The sequence below is a fragment of the Grus americana genome, chromosome 7 (genome assembly GCF_028858705.1).
Source record: "Grus americana isolate bGruAme1 chromosome 7, bGruAme1.mat, whole genome shotgun sequence".
Taxonomy (NCBI): Eukaryota; Metazoa; Chordata; class Aves; order Gruiformes; family Gruidae; genus Grus; species Grus americana.
In genome coordinates, this window is record NC_072858.1 from 17,658,289 (window position 1) to 17,679,714 (window position 21,426).

Consider the following 21,426-nt stretch of genomic DNA (forward strand, 5'->3'; position numbering starts at 1 on the left):
CTGATCAGTTTTTCTGGTAACACACAGTACATTTTTGCTAACCAAAGACGCGTTTTTTTCCCCCCTGTCCTACAGAAGTCTATGAGGTTCCTGAGGAAGAGGTAAGGCCTTTCTATAGCTTATGACTCGCATTGCCCTCAGGCAGGGCACAAATGTGATTGTAAAAAAAGGATGATTAAAGTGGAAATGGGAACAAATCTATGTCTGCACTTAAAACTTTCCCACGCTTCCTTCACAGAAAAGCTGGCAAAGCAATTCAAAAGGTCTGCAGAACAGAGTAAATGGGAAGGGGCTGAAGTTTCCCAGTCCTGTGTGATAGTAATCTGGTCTGGGAAGCAGCAGCCTAAGGGATTGCTTTCCAGAAGCAGAACTGCAGCAAAGGAACAATGACAGTTCTGACACAGTCATTTTCTTTCCACTTGCCGGTACTGACATGACACACAGCCAAAGCAGTGTGCTTGGGGCTTTGCAGATTTACTGGTGGTGACTTCTTGCCTTTGCCATCCTAATGCAGATTACCAGACAGAGTTCTACTAGAAATCTGTACCACAAAGCAAAAATAAGATATTGCTGTGATAACATACATAGGATCATACAAATGTATTTTATGAAATCAAAGTGACCGAATAATTCAGTGTATTTTCTCTTACAGGAAAAACCATCACCACCACCAGTAACCAGGTAACCCATTGCTATGAATGCTTGTGCATTATTTAAAACTTGTCAGAAAATATATTTTCTCATCTAGATACTATATGTTTGATAATTCTCTCTCTAGAAAATATATATAGTAATTCTCTCTCTTTAGATTACACAAAGATTGTCATCCATTTCTATGTTAATTTCAATAACCCAAACACAACACATATTAAAAAGAAATACCTCTTAAGGGTACTTTTTAGAATTTTGAGGGGGTAGGGGAAGGAGAAAGAGAGATTGCCTTTGCATTCACTGTTAAATATAATTTTCCTTTCTGAATTCATGTTTTATTACTAGGTACACTAAGCCACTTCCATCTGTGCCTGCTCAGAATATGGAGCACTCTCACGTGCACACCATGACCAGAGAGTCACCTAAACTGGATACTTCCAGGTAAGTCAATAGCAGCTTATATCAATAGGAAATATTAGCAGACAAAATTTTCTTCTATTGTGTAGCCTTCAAACAATAAGCAATTGTCAGGACACACAAATAACTAGGGATGTTGGGACAAGGTAAGAATTGAAAGTTCTTATTTCCTTGCGAACTTCTGTATTCAAGCCATTCAAGCCAAATGGGTACTATTTTCTTGAATATCCCTTTAGGGATCCAGTGCAGGGGTAAACCATCTCTGCAAGCCAGTTTTAAGTCCTGTTACCTATCTCTGCACCTTTGCAACTCAGATGTTTTTGCAGGGGATGAGGCACAGGATTGCTTTTAAAGAAACAAGACACAGTAACTCTATGATTTATATTCCAAGTCTCTGGAGGAAAAGAGGCAAAGTAAACTTGAGTACAGCCTGTTTCACTCCTGCATCCCTAGAAGTGTAGGAAGCTGCTTCGTAACCACTGTCTCATCTCTAGGACATCGCTCTACAAAACAGGCCATATGCCCCAAGAAAAGCAGGTGGCATCCACAACAGTGTGTGTGTTATGGTGTTTGGTGAGGTCAGATGCACGGTTGCAGGGGACTCAAGGTCCAGGACAGAAGCTGTCCTAGAGTAGTTCCACACTAAGGGTACAGCATCGCCACAACCACTACAGCGGTGCATAGCTCCAATTAAATCCATTTACTGCAGACCTCCTCTCTAGATCTTGAAACATGTATCTGAGCCAACCGATTAAATAAGTAAATCCTACTCATCTTAACTTACTGTGTATATTTTCCAGAAATATTTTGCCACTTCCCAGAAATCGTCTTCATCCAAAAGCAGTGAGTAATTAATGTGTCACTATAAAAGAATGTGTCAAACTTAGGCTGTTCTGTGTTTTGTGTATATATATAAATAGATGGATGCTTTTTATTATCTGGATTAAATAACAGGAACAGATGACTTTGAATGTCAGATTGATCTAATATTATAATTGTGACTATTAATCTTTTGGACAAAAGAAGTACATTTGACATCTGTATTGATCCAAGAAAAACTTCAAATGTTTCAAGAGATGTATGTCTCAGCCCACCAAAATAATTTCTTGTACTAAAAAATGCCAGTTGAACTCCAGGAACCTTACTTTCAGTAGCGATGGGCAATTTTGCCCAATATGAAGCACTTTTCCTTGAGCCTCATTCCTCTCAAATGATGAATGACTAATACTCTGTGAAAATGGAATCCTTCTAAAACATCAGGCTGGGTAGTCTGAGTAACGAGTTTCACTAGAAAATGCAGTCCATGAAGGAGTAATTACAAGGTTTGGGTTCCTAAGGCTGTGTTTAAGTCATTCCTGTTCTTTCTCTATTCTTGTCCCCAATCTGTCTCTTTCACTGTGCTGGAACAAAGGTTTTCTAAAGCAAACTACTTGGAAACTTGTCTAAATGCAGCACATGGGCAAAAGCAAATGGATAAAAGGTTCTTATCAGTCCCATAAATTGTTCTGCACCATATCTCTACTACCAGTTTTGCCAGCACAAGAGAGGGTGTGCATGGGGAGCAAACTACCAATAAACAGGGTGACAGATGCATCACCATCTGTGCCAAAAGCTATGTGCATCAAACTGTCGCAGCCCAGTGTTCTGAACTGTCCTTAAGAAATAATCATTCTACCAATAACTACATAAAGAAATTGGATGCTTAAAATTAGGAGTTTGGGGTCATGCCATAGCATTAGAGGTTACCATAACGTAATGCAGGTGATATAAGAACATCTTATAGTCTGACTTTAAATCCTTAAATTTCTAGATATACCAAGTATTTCAGGGGAGGTGTTGGGGTGTTGCACACTTCTACATATAACAGCAGCAGCATTTTAGTTTTCCTTCCACCTCATCACAACGTTCTCCCAATTTAGATCTGTATCCCTAAGATGCACCACAATTCGTGAGTGGTGCTAAGTCCAGGATTTGTCTCTTATGAAATGGTTTAGATTTCTTATATTGGTACGAAAAGCTAAGATTAGGAAAAAAAACCCTTCTGAAAGAATGGACAGAAATTCCACACTCTGATCAGCACTAACCAGAATACTCCTGTTTCAGAACACTTAAGTGCTATACTGCAGCTGAAACCTCTCCATTAATTAATTCTCAGAGCTCACCTCTGAGATGGATATCATCCTAGCTTTGCAGAGAATCAAGAGAGACTATCATTTTGCTGGGGCCACACAGTGAGTTACAGCCCCAGGGATGGAGTTCCCAAACTAACACTCATCTGTACAACGGGTGTATTCAGCTCCTGGGTACTTGCAGTTACCCAGTTTGGCACAAGAGTCAGCCTAGGAAAGAATTACCCAGTGTAGTCCAAATTTTTGGGTCTTTGCTTGTTATTAAAGTGGCCAGCCCTTACAGTTTTAAAGACAGACATGGTAATGAGCATGATGTTTGTCCAGTGCTGTGCTGTTCCTTTCCATCCCTGACTATGCACACTGACAAAGCAAAACAATAACTGAAACATCTGTCCGCTGCTCCCATTCAATCCATTCTCAACACTAACTAGCACCGATCATGTTAACAGAACTGTAACCCTTGTTCCTCTCAAAGGCCTGGGCTGACTGGGAGAAAAATTTCTCCACATCTCACTCCCTCAACTGTTGGATGATGGATTACACCTCTCCAACCAGAGAATGGATGCATTTGTGACCAACATTAGTGAAAAGCCATTAACGTGATGGATGAAGATGGACAAATTAATAACTGGTGCCTCTTTGAAAGGTACTTATCATATGGGAGTCTGATTCCCTAAAAGACAAGAAGTGGGAGCCAAATGAAAGCATCCCCAAAAGAAGCTGGGAAATGAGTTGGATTGCTTCAATTCTAGCATTGTGATAAGACAGTCTACTCAGGATCCTCTGTTCAGTGGAAGATGTGTTCTTAGTATATTCACATCTGCTGCAAAATTTCTGCTTTCCAGTTCAGAAATGAAACATGAACCAAAAGGTCTTGCTGCAAAATTCAGGGCCAATTTTCTCACTATTACAAGCAATCTCAAGGTTATTAGAATGTTCAAAATTAGATTGATGTTTGCTAAAATTTTTCATCAGCTTTTATGACAGCATTTGAAAAGTATTCTGGATATTATATGCATTCTGTAGAAATATTTCTTCAAACATTACTATGTATTACCAAGACAAGATTATTTATTTATGCACTTCCTGCGTAATGTTAATTCCTTTTTTAATTGCTTCTTATCAAATCTAACATATTTTTCCATTACAGGACCATGAAGCAAAAAATAGTGATGAAAGTAAGTATTCTGTACTGAAAACATGGCAACATGAGATGGATTTGTTGTCAATGTCAACCTTAATATCGCATGTAGTGGAGCATATCAGTTTAAATTTTATTGTAACAGTCAGCAATAAGCAAGAAATGTTACTGAACTGTTTTCTAGTATAATCAGAGTGAAAACATGTTATGACAAAAATTAAACCAATGGATATATTTTACTTTTATTACATTAACACTGAAATGGCAGTGAGGAAAATCCACTGTTCAGATACAGCTAATATTGCACACTAAATATGTCATTTGCATGTCTAGATCATAGCTTCAATAACACACAAGAATCCAGATTTCCCACTGGAGCAGCTCCATCTCCGTTACCAAGGGGCCTGTGAGTAAAAAAAAAAAAAAAAAACCTACTTTGGGGATGGGGTTAATAGGTGTATTAGGAGCTAACTCCTATCCTCGCCTATGGCAATCAAAATTCAGGAGTAATTTTTATTGCTGTTCGTGAAAGATATCCTCACTAGGTAAAGGCAAGCTATTATTTTGTTATTTCTGGAGGAATACTGTTTGTATGCCAGTGGCATTGCCCTTCACTGCCTGCCACTAATGGCAGACGCTGGCTGGCTTGCTTAACTTAATCACATACTGCAGCAATAGCACATGCATGTCTACACAGAAAGTTGTGGTTTTCATTAAAACTCTTCTGCCCCACCCAAGCTGTCATCTTAAGTACTGGACAGAGTATAGCTTCCTTGTAGCTTCCTGACTACCCACATTACATCAACAGCCTTATTCTTTTTTCTATTTTTTTTTTTTAACTGCTACAGCTATCCAATAGGGAGATGCATCCCATCTTGGCCAGAAATATCTTGGGAGTCAATGAACCTGATGCTTAGTTGCTAAATGAATTAATGTATCTGCTAAATAACCATACTCTTCTTTTTTTTTTTTTTTCCCCCTCCAATCTGCAGAAAGAAAACTTCTAATGCAGTAAATTCACCAGTAAGTTGACTTGTAATTGCATAATTAAATTATAATTTTACAGGTGATTTTTTCATTTCCTTGCAAAACTCAATTTGATCATGAATTTGTTTATGTCGTGAAAGCATAAAAAGGGTAGGAGAAAGAGAGTGTTATGAAGAAAGGAAATATTTGGGTGCCATTATATGAAATCAGTAGCAGTTAGAAAGCTCAAACAGAAAAATATTGAGATTAAAGGGATGTTTTTATTCAGTGCTCTAAACAATAAACACAGTGCAAGGACTGAATAAAATGAGAAATAAATGGGAAAACAGGCCATTCAGAAGTACTCCCTGAAATATACAGGACTGCATATGGGGAACACGGATTTATTGTAAGAGCAATAGCTCAGAAAGATGCAGGATTTTACAAGAATTTGTCAGAGGCTTTTCAATAAGTATTTTATCATTAGAAAAATATTCCAAAGCCTCTTGTGGGAGACAGTGAGAGAACTGGTTAAAATTTTCAAATAAATTAATTTGAAAAATGTTACGAAACTGACAGTTTATTATCATTGTTTCAGAATAAATGGGGAAAAAAATGAAACTGGAAGGCTGGGCGAGTTTTTACTGTCAGCTAAACTGACAGTTTAACTTTCAGTAATAGGAAATGTGCTCAGACATTTGTGAGCATAGTTTGACAAAGACGAAAATATTCAGATTTTGATTTGCAAGTATTTGGGATGGACTCTTCACTTTTGGATTTGAGGTAGGAATGATAATTTTTTACACCATAAACTTACTGATAGGAGTTAAAAATAATTAAAAAGCACATCTTTAGATTTTACTTTTGTCCATCTATTTATACACACAAACCTGGGATTCTTTCCAAATCTACTTTGCAAAATCCCAAGCTGCAAGGTCGTACAACTAGAGGCTCTTCACAGAATGGCCATGTCCCTACATCCTAATCCCTCCAGGATGCTGTCAATTCTAAATATAAACTAGTTCACAAAAAGTATTAAGAAGATAAACATTGGCTGTACAAGTGACATGCCATTTAATACTTGGTTTCCTTCTGTTTTATTGCAGAAACCATGTTTACCTTCCAGAGACACTTTAACTGCAAATGAAGGTAAATGATCTCCACTACTGTGAAAAAGTTGACGTTTATCAGAATTTAATTTTCTTTTTATTAAAAGCATGACACAAACAACACTACATTCAATTTACTGTAGGTTTTTTGAGAGGGGCTTGGTTTTAGCAGTTTTGAACTGCATCTGGCTAGCCTTAGTTGCACTGAGTATCATTGTTCTCTAAAAGCAGTCACAGTAAAACTATTGAGGTTACTGGCAGGGTAACACACAACATAATGGACCAGCAATGTGCCATATAGTCCTCAAAGTGGAGAAGGGGGAAGGGAGGAGAAGCGTGAGCGCATCATTCTAAACTCAGCAGGAACGACTTCAGGCAGAGCCAACTCCTGGCAAGAGCCAGTCCCTCGCACAGGCAGAAAACACATCTTGCATCCGTGCAGGGCTGCAGCTCCTCCAGGAAAAAACTCAGCAGGAGCTGCTGTCTAACAGAAGGGTAAGATGCAGCCAGCCTGCCCCAGCATCCTCCCCTGTGTCACACAGCTTGCCTCTCGGAAGGCAAGGCTCCCACTGAGCTCCTGCAGGCATTCACACCGCAGCTATTTGCCTGGAAATTTCGTGGTGTGCCACTAGTCAATGAAGAAAACAGCAGGATGGCAAGCTGCCATGTAAGGGAAATAAAACCCCCAAATTATAACAATAATAAAAAAAGAAACCCTCCTTCAACTACTGGAACACTCTTATCTGGGACAATATATTTCTGAAGAAATCTTGACTCTGCAATTTGTTTTCCCAAACTACAGAAAAACCTACGGCAGCAGAACGACGACGAGGTTCCAGCCAAGAGCTTCCGCTTCCACTCCTTCCAAGTGGTGCCCAAAAGTAAAATCCCTTTTCATCATCTTTTGAATATTTCAGTGCACCAGCTCCTACTGCTCAGTCTGAACACAGCTGTGGAAAGTTCAAAGGGGAGCACTGTTTTCTCTGTAGGCTTCTGTTGCTTTTTGAAAGTCATGTTTCTTGAAGCCTCACAGCGTCAAAAAATAAAACACAGCAAATGCATCCAAATACTATAACCACCACCAAAAAGCATGGGAAGATATAATCTCTAATTAGGCGATGGAGATTTAAACCAGATATTTAAATTCCTAATTGTCAGTACTAGTGGGATATGATTTTTTTAAACACCCGTACCTGGCCCTTATTTCTCACTGGACAAATGGGCGAGATGGAACACGGTCTACCACCACATGCTTCAAACACACAATTCTAGTATTTTAAGAACTGGGTAAAACTCCTCAGAACTTTCTGTAATCTCTTGATATTTATTTCAGGTCTTTGCTCCAAAAGTCCTCAATTCTGCCAAGTAAGTATAATTCAGATTTTGAATTAAGATGTGATTAACTTGTAATTTCAAATTAATCTTTGAATTAAGATTATTTCAAGATGCCATGCATATTCACTTGTTTGGAATTAACATTTGTCTCTGTAATACATACAAAGAGGAGATCAAGTATCCAGGGGCTTAGCTCAGCTAGTAAAATTAAGGGAGTATGTCAGGATTATTGCATAAATTGATGGAAATTAGGCACTTCACTCCCATTTGTGACTACTGGAAATTTCTACCAAAAGCAGTTTGGGTCAGTTCCTATCATTATAAAGATTCCATCCATTTTCCTTGCCACAGAAGAACCATAAATATGACATTTCTGGGCTGGTCCTGGCTTCTGTTGCCTAGAAGCCAGACAGATTTTTATTGCATCCAGCCATTTATTCTTTCTCTACTGGGAGGGGAAAAAACAAAGTTATTTTTATAATGGCAAATGCTAAAGCTCCTCTGTAAGTAATACTTTTAAAGAGGGGCTTAGTTTCAGTTCACAGTTAAAAACAAATCAGATAGTATGCATATGAACTCTCTACACAGAAGTGTAAATTAGATCTAACATTTTTCTAGTCTCTTGTTAGCAGACATTTGTCTGACCCTCCTACAAGCTCTTTTCTGCACATATTTCAGCCTGAACATATCTTTTACACTGTAAATTGATGAGAATTACACATAGAAATCTGCATGTGTTGTAGCTTAAACTGTATATTTTATTTATTAGTACTTCTCTCTCTTTCCTTGAAACATTTGCTTGATGTATGTTGCAAGTACATGTCCCACGCTGTGGAAGTATAATATTGGTTCGTGTTCATGCAATAGACTGACGCTCTCAAGTTTGTCTGCTCCTGTCACACAACTGATGCATTTCAACCTGTAGCATAAATTCTTACTAATCCCTCAAGTGTAACTCTGTTCTTTGAGGTTATCTGGTGCTAAATGATGCTCTGATTGGTAAACTTTCTTTAACACACTCTTACTTTGTGCCAGGTCCAGTAACAACCTAATCACTGGTCCCAATCACTATTGTCCCTTGAGCATAACCCACCATCTTTTCCTTGTCACCATATAAGCCTAGTGCTAACTTTCATCTTTGTTATAAAAAATACTGATTTCCTACATGGCACAGTATAAAATGCTCTACTAAAGTCCAGAGTAAGTACAGTGCCATATTCCCCCTTTGTAGAACTCTGTTATTTTACGAAAGAGCTATAACATTTTTATCTGCTTGGGTAAATTTCAGGTTTTCTCTTGCTAGTTTGTACCTTTACCTCCAAATCTTAATGTTCTTTCCTTCAAATTCTCTCCTAGGGCCTTGTGAATTGTGGAGTCAGCCAAAAAGCCCTGTAGTTGCTCAGGTCACTTTTTCCACTTTAAGTATAGCAATTACATTTGGTATTCTTTAATCATACAGTACCACCCTGACTTGAAATTTATTTAAAATAATTGTTACCAGCGCTGTAATTTCATGTCCCAGATTAAGATTTCTGGGATAAAGATTATCTGGGCCCACCAGTTCAACCATACTAAGCTGTTTGAGTTTTGCTTCCAATTCGGTTGTGGAAATTTCCATTTCTGTACCAGAACTCCCATTGATTTAGTACCTAGATTGTCTTTAAAATCAATAAAATTCTTACTGCAGATAGCCTCATTTCTCTTTCCTTTTTACATAGGTAAGGAATCTCTTATTATTTATGTTATTTTCCTTTTGTAAAGTCTAATTCAGCCTGACTTCAGGCAATTCTTACTTTATTCACACAACATATTTTCCAGCTGTAGCTTTTGCAGCTGGTCAGTCAAAATTTGACAGAAAAAACAAAACTCTTAACATTGAGTAGCTTTCTTCAGGTGATTATTCATTCATTGAGAGCTGGAACTGCTCCTTACAATGTCTCCCCTATACTTGGAATGCAGCTTCCAGACAGTTGCATCTTTACTAGAAAGAAGTTCTAAACCTACTTCATGCAGGTGTCTCTGAGCTCTCCAGTCTAGATGAATTTTTTTTAATTCTGAGTCACTGCATGACCTCCTCTATACCTTTTTTTTATCACTTTCTGAACCTAAAATCTAAATCAGAACTGTATTAGTGAAGATTTGATAAAGCAGTTTGCAAAGTTTCATGTCCGGGACTAGGTGAGTGCTACCAATCCTAGCAGCTTGCTTCCACCCCCCCGCCCAATGAGTAAAACAAATGGGAAATAAAACCCCCATAATAACAGAATAAGTAACACTCAACTTTCTGCAATGATTTTCTCTTGTACAATGATATCAATCTGTACCCAACTCTGATCACAAGTACCTGTAGGGGACACCTATACTATCTTTGGCCAAGGTTCTGTTTTACCAGAAAGCAATTATCTATACTTATTTCCCATATCCCTATTATATCATTATTACGCAATACTACTCAACCACTTTCCTTCTAATTTCTTAAACTCCTCAACATCTGTATTTCAGCCCTAATAGCTATTTTCTACTACGCTTTGTTATCACAGTTATAATTAAGCTTCATACTCTTTCCTACTAGTTCTGCCTCTCTGTTGAGTTTCCTAGACTTCTTGCACACATGTACAAACATTTCCATTGGATTAGATCAGTGAAAAATGATGTCTGAGCTACATTTGTTTTCCTGATTCCCTCACCTGTACCAGACTGAGTGCTTTTTGCATTGTGTTCCTGCATTTTCTTTATCCATTGTGACACTGATTCACCTAGTTGGTGGTGTCCTTTTTTCTTGTAAGTTAAGTCTAGCTCTGGCTATTAACCAAGTTAACCAAACTGTTTCTTTTTTTATAAGCAAGGATCCTCTTGTGAGCAGGCAAGCGTCCCAGGCACTTATAGAGGGCTCATCTGTATATAGTAGATAGCTTTCCTAGTGATACCAAAAGTCAAGCATTTCTAGATCTTCAAAAGTCCTTGTAACAAACCAATTTCTTACAGCAAAACAAAACATACTTTGAAAACTTATAAATATTGTTCCCTCTCTTTTCTAGAAGTGCCAGAAGCTGCAAACCGTTCCCTGGGTGCTTCCTCTCACAGCAGCTTTTCATCCATTTCAAGTACTGCAGACCAGGTAAAATGTTAGCTAAATTCACATTACAGAAATCTTCTTATTCTTTACTTTAAAGTAGTATTTCCACACCCCTCTCTGAATAAAATTCATACCCCTTTGCAGAGGGCATCCACATTCCAATTTGTAGTGAGATTGTCTGTGGCACAAATCATCTGAATGTTTGCTTACAACATGTAGCATAGGAAAGCTTTAACAAACTGTAGAAAAATACGTAAATAGCGTTATACTGAACCTTAGCATTTTACCGGTCACTCTAAACAAAACTCAAGAAAGGCTTCTCAGTTTCAGGTCTTCCTAGCTCCCCAGTTCATAGTACTTAGACATCCTTTGAAATAGGGGAATCTGTGCTGATGTACTTAAGTCTAGTCCTTGATATAGATGGCTATAAAGAGCTTTTAATCACCTACTTTTTACTAATTTATAGATTCACATAAGGTGTTCAATAAAAAAAATAATGTGCACCAAGCAGATACAACAAAGCTCTCTGCAGCTATTAGCATTAGCCTGCACTGATGTGATGTGCTAAGAAATCCCACAAAATTGTAGGAGGAAACAGTGATGCTCTGTTGACTGGCCCAACACAGCAGGATGCAGAGGGCAGAATCATTTTTATGAACATTGCCCTTTTTATTGCAGTTTGGGGTGCCAGCAAAGTTTTAAAAGCTGAGAAGAAAGTCACTGCTATCCCTCGCAGAGGATGCTGTGATGCCTCCCTCTACGTGTTTTAGTCTTTCCCAAGTCCTACTCCTTTCTGTTCCTTTAAACAGACCTCTTCTCATTAAAGTTAATGCTGTCAGTTTTACAACCAATTCTTTTTCCTGTGTTTCATTGCAACATTAAGCTTTGAATAATCTAAGCAAATGCAAAGTTATTTTCATTTCAGTGCTATTCCCCTTACTCTCATTTTGGATCACGGGAGACTAAAAAATGCAGGAAGCTGTTCTTATTAGCCTAGTAGGCACAAACAAGGTAAAAATAGTTCTGTTGAGTGCAAAACAAAGGCTCTATTATGCAGAGCCAGTAACATTAAATGTTCTAAAGCCTGACATGACAAAGATAATACAAGAGTGAAGAACACAAAGGACTTAAAGTTCTGGAAAAATTTTAACAGTATGTCATACTGGATATTTATTATAAAAATTGCTTTCAAATAAACAATCCAGCAGACACTAAATAAACAGCTTGTAACAATTACATTTGCAACTTTTATGTAACAGCCATGGGCAAAACCAGAGCTTAATAAAACATCCGTTTTGTTTTAAAAAAAAAAAAATTAACTGTTAGTGTTATTTTCCCACCAATTATGTACAGTGGTATCATTTGTTGTAGCATCCTGCACTATACAGGTGCTCGCAGACATGATTCATGCCCATAACGTTCATTATTTGTTTGGTTCCCATCCAAACTTTGGCAGCAGCTCTCTGCTTCCAGATTATAGGCCACAGATAGTGCCAGAAGAAAGGTTTGGAGGCAGTTGATTCCTTGTTTTGTTGAACAAAGATTGGTTTACCGGACTCATTCTTTAAGTGGTCGAGTCCCTTGCATACTTGCAATTCCTCTCATCCAATCTTTTTTCCAATCAATAGTGTGACTCGAAAAATACATGGAAGAACTTTGGAGGTAAAGTTCTAAGTCATGGCTTGAGCCAATCTAAGAATTTAGTGCAGTGCCCCCAAAATGGAGGCTTTGCTCTCTCCTCACTGTCAAATCCCCTCCCAGCCACGGGCTTCTCCGGTGTTCCTCTGATCCTGCAGTGGGCTGAGCCAGCTCATTAAACTGACAGAAAACCAACGTGGCAGTCAAACACAAAACAAGACAAAACAAAAAAGGTAACGAATTTTTTTTTTTCTGTGAGATTACTAAAGTGAATTATCTCACTGTGGGATCAGGCGAGCAACAAAATAAGCACAAGGGAAAAGCCAAGACATTCCTTTTTTTGGCAGCAATGAGCCAGCTAGACCAGCTCAGCCATAATGTGTAACTTCATCTTTAATCTGTTTTGAACAGAGGTGACAAAGCTTATGTGAAAATGAATTTTATCATTAAGCTTGTTACTATAAAGTTGGAGCAAAACTGTTCAAATGACCAGGAAGGTTAATACCCAGAAGTATTCATTAGGAAATACTCTCAGCACTATTTCTATAGCCTCTATGCTCACTTGAGTTTGCTTTTGCATCAACCTCCTCAGCAAGAGCTCACTTTTTATGACTGCTGGTTTTATAACCTGCTAGTTAATCTCCTAGCTATTGATGTCTGATAATGCTTAGGTCTCATGTTGTTTCTAATGCCTCATCCTGTCCTTCCCTTGAGTATCAATGCTCTTCATACTTCTCTAAAATCCCCCATACCTTTACTCTAAACTCCACTCCTGTTCCCAAATATACACTCAGTCCTGCATCATCTTGCTCATACCACTTGCTCCCAACTGCCATCACTTCCTCCCATCTTTGCACTTTCTTTGCTATGAGACCTTGTATCTTCTAAAACAGAATCCACTTATCTTTAGGGTGCCAATCTTTCTATCTTGTATCTTCAGTTCTGCACCTATGCTCCCATCCACAAAGTCCTTTGTCCCATGTTTTCCACTGGAAGAGCAGGTTAAGTTCTTTACAGAACACTGCCAGGCACTTAACAGAATGGAGAGAAGAAGGATGATCTTGTTGAGGTGTTCACAGGGAATAACATATAGAAATGAGGCATCCAAGAGATATGTTATAAAATATAAGCCACTCTTGTATTCTGTCACAGATATAATCCTTCTCCACAGTAAACATGGGTTTATGCCTTTTAGATAAGAGCACTGTAAGGGTATATTGAGACTCAATCCAACAGAGAACTGGAACTGAATCCATACCTCATGTCTCAGGTGACAGCACTGGAGGCTGAACTGCTGTATTAGTAAAGACATTAATTATTCTCCTGTTTTGTAGCGTTCCATCCATTTGTCCAAAAAGAGCCAAAGATGCACTTATCCAACCTCCATGCTATCCAGATGGAGGCAATCCTGATCATGTTCACAAACAGCATTAATAATAGATGGGAAACTTCATACCTGAAGCTTAGACACCTACCAAATCTGGACACTTTATGGGCTAGCCCACAGCTGAGCAGCATTTAAATTGTTAATAGTCAATTTATTCCTCGATGTTTCCTTGATACTCTCCTTAAAATCTACTAGAATAGCTTTCTGCTTTAAAAATGCCAAACTATCCTCCAGTTGAACCTGACTTTCCTCAGGGTATCTTTCTTCTGTCATATATCAGCCTTCTATCACACATCTGTTACCACTGTTTTGACACACTAGTTTTTCTTTGTCCTACCTCTATCCAACAAAAACAGTGAGTTCCTGGCAAATATTTTTCTAAATTCTGTGTTTTCTTAAGTGTTCTGCATTTGAGTTCTTCCTAGTGGTCAATATTTAATAGTACATCTCTACAGGCCATATTCTTTACTATTATCATTATTATTTTACAGGTGAAACAGTTTCTTTCTCTTTCTAGGATGCTGGTGTTTATAGTAAAGCATGGTATGCTGCTACCTGTGATAGAAAAACAGCAGAAGATGCATTGTACAGATCAAACAAAGTAGGTCACTTTTAAAGAATGTCTGTTTTATGAAAAAAAAATTCAAAAGACAACCAGAACTATTCTAAGAACATGAGTTGTATTCTGAACAGGTCAGAATACTGTGCCATGCAAATACCGTCAAACATGAAATTACTGTGGTAAAACTATTTAACTATGGTTTCCATCCCAAGACGAAGTTGCATTAGTGCAGCTCAAAGACTAGTCCACTGCAGAAAGAGCTATTGCAGACTAGAGAGCTGAGGAAGACCTGATAGTTCATGTGCATCCATTAAAATGGAAGGCAGTCCCGTAACTTTTAAATGATCACCACCACTGTCTAAAGGTTCACGTAATAACAGTTACCGTTTGGAAAGGCTCATGCCATTATGCATTTTGAAATAGCAACACTATGTATTCTGGTATTTGGAATATTTGAGTTCTCTCAACTATTCCGTGTACAAAAGCTAGTGTCACAGAAGGGAACAGTAACAAGTAGAGTTGCATCCTCAGCATCAGGTACATTTCCACTCTTGCCTAACTCCACAAAGCAGGAGAAAGGGGTAGAGCACTGGGGTTATCACCAGTGTAGGCTACTGCTATCTAGTGAGCACTGGGCTTCAGCGTCAGTAGCTGTAGGTGCTAGTCTTTATCAGAGTGCTTTTTACAGCTCTGGAGAAACAGTATCTCCAACTCTCACTGCTTTTTGCCTACCTACTACCACTGATAGTAACTTCATTTCCTAATAATCTGTGGACTCCAACAGACTGCTGCCACTGTGTATTCATTTCTTCTTTCTTTCTCTGGTTGAAAGAGAACAAGCAGCAGCAAAGAGGACTCTTAAATGACACCTTTGTAAGCTACTGTTGGAGAACAGGAATACATACTAATTCCCATCTCCTGCAGTACAGCTTTCCGAATGGAAGAAAAGGGTTTAATGCTAATATAGATAAAAATATTAAGCTAAAAACAAGCTAAGGTGTTGGAAAAAAAAAAAAAACTTACTACTTTTCTCTCTTTAGGATGGATCTTTTCTAATAAGAAAGAGTTCTGGACAGGATTCACGGCAACCATACACACTGGTTGTGTTTTACAACAGAAGAGTATACAACATTCCTATACGATTTATTGAATCAACGAGACAATATGCACTGGGCAGAGAAAAAAGTGGCGAAGAGGTGAGATGATGTGGTTTGGTTTTTTCCTAACCAAAAGGTATATACCTTTAATAAGGTAACCAAGTTATATACCTGTTAATAAGCAAGGATTAAGATATATTGCACTATGACCAAAAGGATTCTTCATGTATCAAGATAAAAGTATACCATATATAATGACTGATCTATCAAGCCAGAGAAACCAGTGTAAGATCAGCTCCTGCATACTGTGAGTAATCAAAACCACAGATGAAGTTTAAAACATACTCATAGAACTGTTTTGAAAAGTTATCAGGATCAGAACTGCAGCTGCCAAATAAATTCTCCAGCTGTTTATAGTCCTCTAGTCACCTTCTACCTAAGACTGTAGTTAAGTTTCTTGGAAAATTGTAAAGGAAGAAAAGCCATGCTCAGGGAAAAAAAAAATTAAAAAAACCAACCCACACACCACCCTAGCAGATTCTGGATATTAATTTACAGTGATAAACATTAAAATCACATAACTAAAACAGATCTCATGGATGGCTGTCTGTACCATATTACTCCTGGAGATTGCCTTCCCTCTGAGGTGGCTGAACCACAGATGAAGCAGCTTCCAAACTGCCACAGTCTGCAGCCAGGTATATAATAAGGCAAACTGAAAGTGGTGTCAGTTTAATATGGCATGTACCAACCTCTGTGGTTCAGTTTGTGCAGGCAGCAATCACTAATGGAAAGGAGCATGAGCTGAGACAGCTAGTGGTCACAGTATCTTCCATTGCCCAAATTTAACCTGTTTATGACTGGAATCAGGACTAAGAGCAGGATCAGTGCTCTTATTAAAAGGCAGAGCATCTCATTTAGTAATAGTCATAGCTTCACTCTCTTCAACAGTGGGAGAAGCAAAAAGAGATGATATAGTCCTTATTGTCAGTGTTAGAGCATCAAAGGAAGCCAGCACTAATTAATTTTTGTTTTCTCTATCCAGCGCTTTGACAGTGTTGCTGAAATAGTAGAAAATCATCAGCGCACCTCCCTGGTTCTAATTGACAGCCAAAACAACACAAAAGACTCAACAAAACTGAAATACATTGTAAGAGTTTCTTAATCAAACCAAACTCCTAACATGAAGACTTTTTTAATAATTTCTTTCAACACCTCAAAACATGTGGATCAGGTATTAAAAGAACATCCAAAATGATGGAAAATACTGTTTAAGAGCATCTACTGAGTAGTTCAACCCCGAGTCACTTTATCAGAAAAGCACTCATATTTAACAGAAGCCAAAGCAGACACACTTTTTTCTGTGAATTCATCTGTGAAAACATGGGTATTCAAAGTCACGTGAAGAACTGCATACCACAGCCTAGTCCTTTTGACTGCTATTTAAAGATAGATTTCCTGTAGGACATTTTTCACGTCAAAAATGAGAATACCCACGGTGATCTACTCTTTGCATTTGTTACGTTTACCACAGATCACTGCTTTCAGCAATTTCTTTGTAAAGTGGACAGCCCCAGAAGTTAGACCAACTCGACCCAATATACTACTGTGTACAAGTTGAAAACAGGACTGTACTTCATGTGATTAGTGGCAATAAAGCTGTCTAAATGTTTTAGATTAATGGACACATGTTGTCCTTTTCCTCAGCTTTACTCTGTTTCATTAATATTTTTGTTTGTATTTTCAAATGTGCAAATAAAATTAAAAATATTGTAAAGTCTATTGTGTATGGAACCATTGCATCTTTGCATCCTCCCAGCAAGAAAGCATCAATTCACTGTTGTTTTAATGTATATATTCTTATGTGCTCCTTCACAAGTTCTGTTGTTATGAAAACTATCACTTTTCAGTTTTAGAACATATATTTGGCTTAAGAGCTCTCAAATTTTTTGTCTTCACATTGCCTACTGTTGGTGACCCAAGCACATTGCTTCATTGCTAAACCAACCACCCACTCTGTTCTTGCAGGATTACTGTTTACAGACACACACACCCCCCAAAAAAACCCACCACCTTTCTTTTTTCAGGCCTGTTCTATCACAGTGGTTTACTTATTGTATTATTGCAAACAATGTAATTTCCACAAAGGTTAAAGTGGTGAAAATGAAATGGATGAATGTATAAATTGCACCAATGAGAAACTTTCAGGAACAGTTATTAATTAGTTCTAGAGATGTTTGATTTCACTGGACCTGAAAACTCATCTGTTTTAAAGGTATTTTCCAAAACTGACACTCTATACACACTGGCTTTGTTCTTTTTGTTCTGGATTAGGCAGTGTTCCCTAGGATTATCTGCAAAGCATTTAGGCAAGATTGAGCCAAGACTTGCAAAGTCTCAGCAAGTCACTTAGAGCTATGTTGTACCTGTGTTCTGCAACTACTTCCCTGTGGGTTTGATCAATTACTTCTACAAGTAATGCACCTGTCTTCTAGAAAGAACTGATTACTAATATGACAAAGATGTTCTGCACATGGCTGGCTACCTACCTTGCTGCATCTCAGTTTCTTCCCTCTGCAGCACAGATACTACTTACCCCAGATGTGAAGCAAATGAGACACTGCCAAGAAATAATATATACAGACTTCACACAAGCCTATGACAGACTCTTCACAGTACTATGTAAATGCTATGTTTAGTATATTGTTCAGTTGGTATTAATTAGTGTTATACTAATACTACACTTAGTACTAGTGTAATGTTTAGAATATTAAGATTGTCAAGGCCTCAATATTAACAAAAGTTATTAGTCTCTGCAAGCTTAATTTACTCCTATATGTGTACTCTCATATTATTTAGTTACATGAAACATCACTTTAGAAGATTACTATTTCAAGCAATACTTACAATGGAAAATACTCCATGAAAAAGCAGCCATTCAGTATTTAGCTCTCTTTGCATTTCTGTAGAGTCCTTGCCTTATTCACTCGTCTACCGCACAGTATTTAAACTTTGTTCTTAACACAACTGTTTCTTGTTAACCTTTATAAGTTGCTCCTCACAAAAGTGTCTGGGTTCTTCAAACATTTCTGAGTTAAATGTGTAGTATCAGCATCTTCTAGAACTGGGGAAGAAAAAGGCATGAAAAAGTGAAACTCAAGTGTAACTATAGGCTTCCATGTGAGATACTAAGTATCACTTTTTTACTGGTAATTAGCAATACTAAGCCCTTTCCATTCTCAAAGCTGCTCCTGCCCCTCGGCTCTAAGCATTACATGTAACTTTGTGGCTGATCTGCAAATAACAAATACGCTCTAGATTCAACTACTTTCATCCCCAAACCCTTCTCTTTTTAGCCACTTCTACATCATTACATGGGTACGTTACAGTTTTGACAAAAAAATGAGGCAGGGATTTGATAGGCAACACCACCTTCCACAAAATAATCCGTTCATCCTGAGGTGAGAACATCCTAGGTGCAAAAAAAGGCGGGGGGGGGGGACGGGGGGACGGACACCAACAAGCCTCAAACAAACAAAAACCACTGGTATGTGGTCACCTATTTTACTATACTCAGAGTTTTACACAGGAAGCAGACCAGTTACTCTGCTTTCTATGTCCAAGCTAGATCTTTTATAGCTTGGGCAGACTGGTATAGATATATTTTGAAACACAATTTTACCTGGAGAGGAGAAAGGTTAGAGCAAGGGAAAATACAAGCTTGCACTTTGCAAGGATATAAAATAAATTAGAACTCAGGATGGAGCATGGAATGTTAAAAATCCTGATGCTATTGATTCAGCAGCCAGTACAGAATCTAGGAAACAGTAATTTGGTTCACACCTGAAACTTTATCTTACAACTGTTGCAGTGCCAGCAGCTGCCACTAGTTAATGCTGTCAGTTGTTTCCACCAGGTAGCAGATATGTAGAGTCTGACCTCTGACAGACACAGCAACACATCTCTCCCCCCATATTTCTGATATTGTTAGCTAATTTCTCTTCCATATAATTGTCATTAACTGAATAGTTAGGGGAAGGAAAAAAAAAAAGGAAGACAAAACTAGACCTAAAAAATTGGCTTTAAAATGAAGTAGATTTTTTGTATGAGAACTCAGGGCAAAGTATCATATTTACTAATGTACAAAGGAGCAGAAGTGTGTCTGCCTACCTGATACAGAAAGGAGAGCACAAGGAGTACTGCAAATCGTTCCTGACAATGTTGTTCCATGAAAGGAGTAAAAACTTGCATACTCAAAAATCCTAGCGTTCAGACATGCAAGTTACAAAACTACATTCCTCCTTCAATCTAAACCACCAGCAGCAGGCAGAGATTCTTAGCAAGTGTTGTTAAAAAAAAGAAAAAAGTCTTGCATGACAACAGCCCTGGAAAAAATACTGAACATAAGTTTTCTGTTAAAACATTAGAATTACTGAGGAAGAGAAACTGATGACTTACTGATGAATACACCTCTTGCAAAGAATATACAACAGGATTTCAGGCCTCCTTAAGGCCACTTTACACAACACATGAACACTGTACAAATAAGGCTTAGGCCAAGTGTATATTTACAAAGCATTTTCTCAGAGGAAAAACATTTGTTGACCCTGCACTTGCACCTATTTCTGTATGTCCCAAAACACTATAACCAAGTTAAGGTTTTCTTATCTTGCTATATACGCAATGTTACAAGCTATCTTAAAATGTTCTGGTTACAAAGTCAGTCAGTCAACCACTCAAAATCAAGACACTCTTCAAATCACGTTACATTTGCAACCTTAATTTGTCACATCAGATATATCCCTTACAATACAAGTATTAAATATATGATCATTGACTCTTTTTCCATAGGGATTTATGTATTTCACTTGGTTCACGAAACACATCAGGGATAAATTGTAGCCATGTAATGAAAGACTGTTATTTGTAGGATATTTGTAAGAAACCTTTCCCATTTACTGAAGTTGCCGAGAAATGCACAAACATTGCAGGAGTCAGACAGTAAACAGGTAGGCTCATATCGTTAAAGCAGTTGAACACTGAAGAACTCTATATTGTCACTGGCACCTTCTACTGCACCATGCGCTGTGATGCCAGTCAGATTGCTTAAAGCCAAACTTTCTCCTGATGATCATTATCTGGTATTTTAATTTTGTGGAAGTCTCACTTGAGATTCCTTGAACTGCGATCTGCTGAAGTGCCAAATTCTTAGGACCTCAAACAGAGCATTATGGAAAAGCTCGTAAGAAAAAAAGAATTATATATTCAGAACAGTACTTGAGCAACATGCGCTCAATAATACAAGGACACAATTGAGGCTGGGGAAACAAAATATTAAATCACTACTCAAGAGGGAGCCACAGTTCTCTGCACTGAATGAGACGGATGTCCATGGACAGTGGCACATGACAATGAATTAAGATTGTATAAAGCAACCTTATTTCAACATTTCCTAGCTTTACAATGTCCTTTTTTACAGTATTGTTTAAAGTTACCCAATTCATAGAAAAACAAGCTGGAAGGAAAAAATTCCAATGACAGCTGTCACTTTCCTGACTCATCAATACGGATAAAACTGCCTAGCTCTACAGCAAAACGTCTACCTCAGTGCTAAGTAACTGTCAAAAATTGGTCATCCCCAGTGAAGTTGCACTGAGTGGGTTTTAGCAACAAACTTCACAGATATTTCTGCCAAAGGCAGCAACAACAATGTCCAGAATTCAGGGATTCAGCTTCTGGGTTTATAGGAGAGCAAGCTGAGGCAGCCAATAGATACTTCCGGTCAAAAAACCTTAACACATTTTGGTCCTTTCCTAATGCTGTTCCTTTCTAATGCACTTCCTCACCACTACGCTAGTCGTCTTCAATGCTCCTAGCCAAATTCATGTCAGAGATCAAGCTCATTGTGCAGCACAAAA

The 21,426-nt window shown here is 38.1% G+C and overlaps 1 protein-coding gene across 11 annotated transcripts in view; it reads left to right on the forward strand.

Annotated features, from left to right (window-relative positions):
* The window catches only part of BLNK (B cell linker), a 107,467-nt gene extending 90,179 nt beyond the window's left edge, over nt 1–17,288 (forward strand). For 10 of the 11 annotated variants that reach the window (XM_054832604.1, XM_054832609.1, XM_054832603.1 and 7 more), the window contains 14 exons: nt 76–101; nt 653–681; nt 997–1,092; nt 1,869–1,911; nt 4,348–4,375; nt 4,672–4,744; nt 5,331–5,361; nt 6,411–6,453; nt 7,216–7,294; nt 7,747–7,778; nt 10,787–10,866; nt 14,367–14,450; nt 15,452–15,607; nt 16,554–17,282. In XM_054832604.1, the coding sequence (XP_054688579.1) occupies nt 76–101; nt 653–681; nt 997–1,092; nt 1,869–1,911; nt 4,348–4,375; nt 4,672–4,744; nt 5,331–5,361; nt 6,411–6,453; nt 7,216–7,294; nt 7,747–7,778; nt 10,787–10,866; nt 14,367–14,450; nt 15,452–15,607; nt 16,554–16,673 (920 nt within the window). In that variant the 3' untranslated portion in view covers nt 16,674–17,282. Of the gene's footprint in view, nt 1–75; nt 102–652; nt 682–996; nt 1,093–1,868; nt 1,912–4,347; nt 4,376–4,671; nt 4,745–5,330; nt 5,362–6,410; nt 6,454–7,215; nt 7,295–7,746; nt 7,779–10,786; nt 10,867–14,366; nt 14,451–15,451; nt 15,608–16,553 lie in introns of all 11 variants that reach the window. The other variant, XM_054832602.1, reaches the window with a different exon arrangement.
* The last annotated feature ends 4,138 nt before the right edge of the window (nt 17,289–21,426 follow it).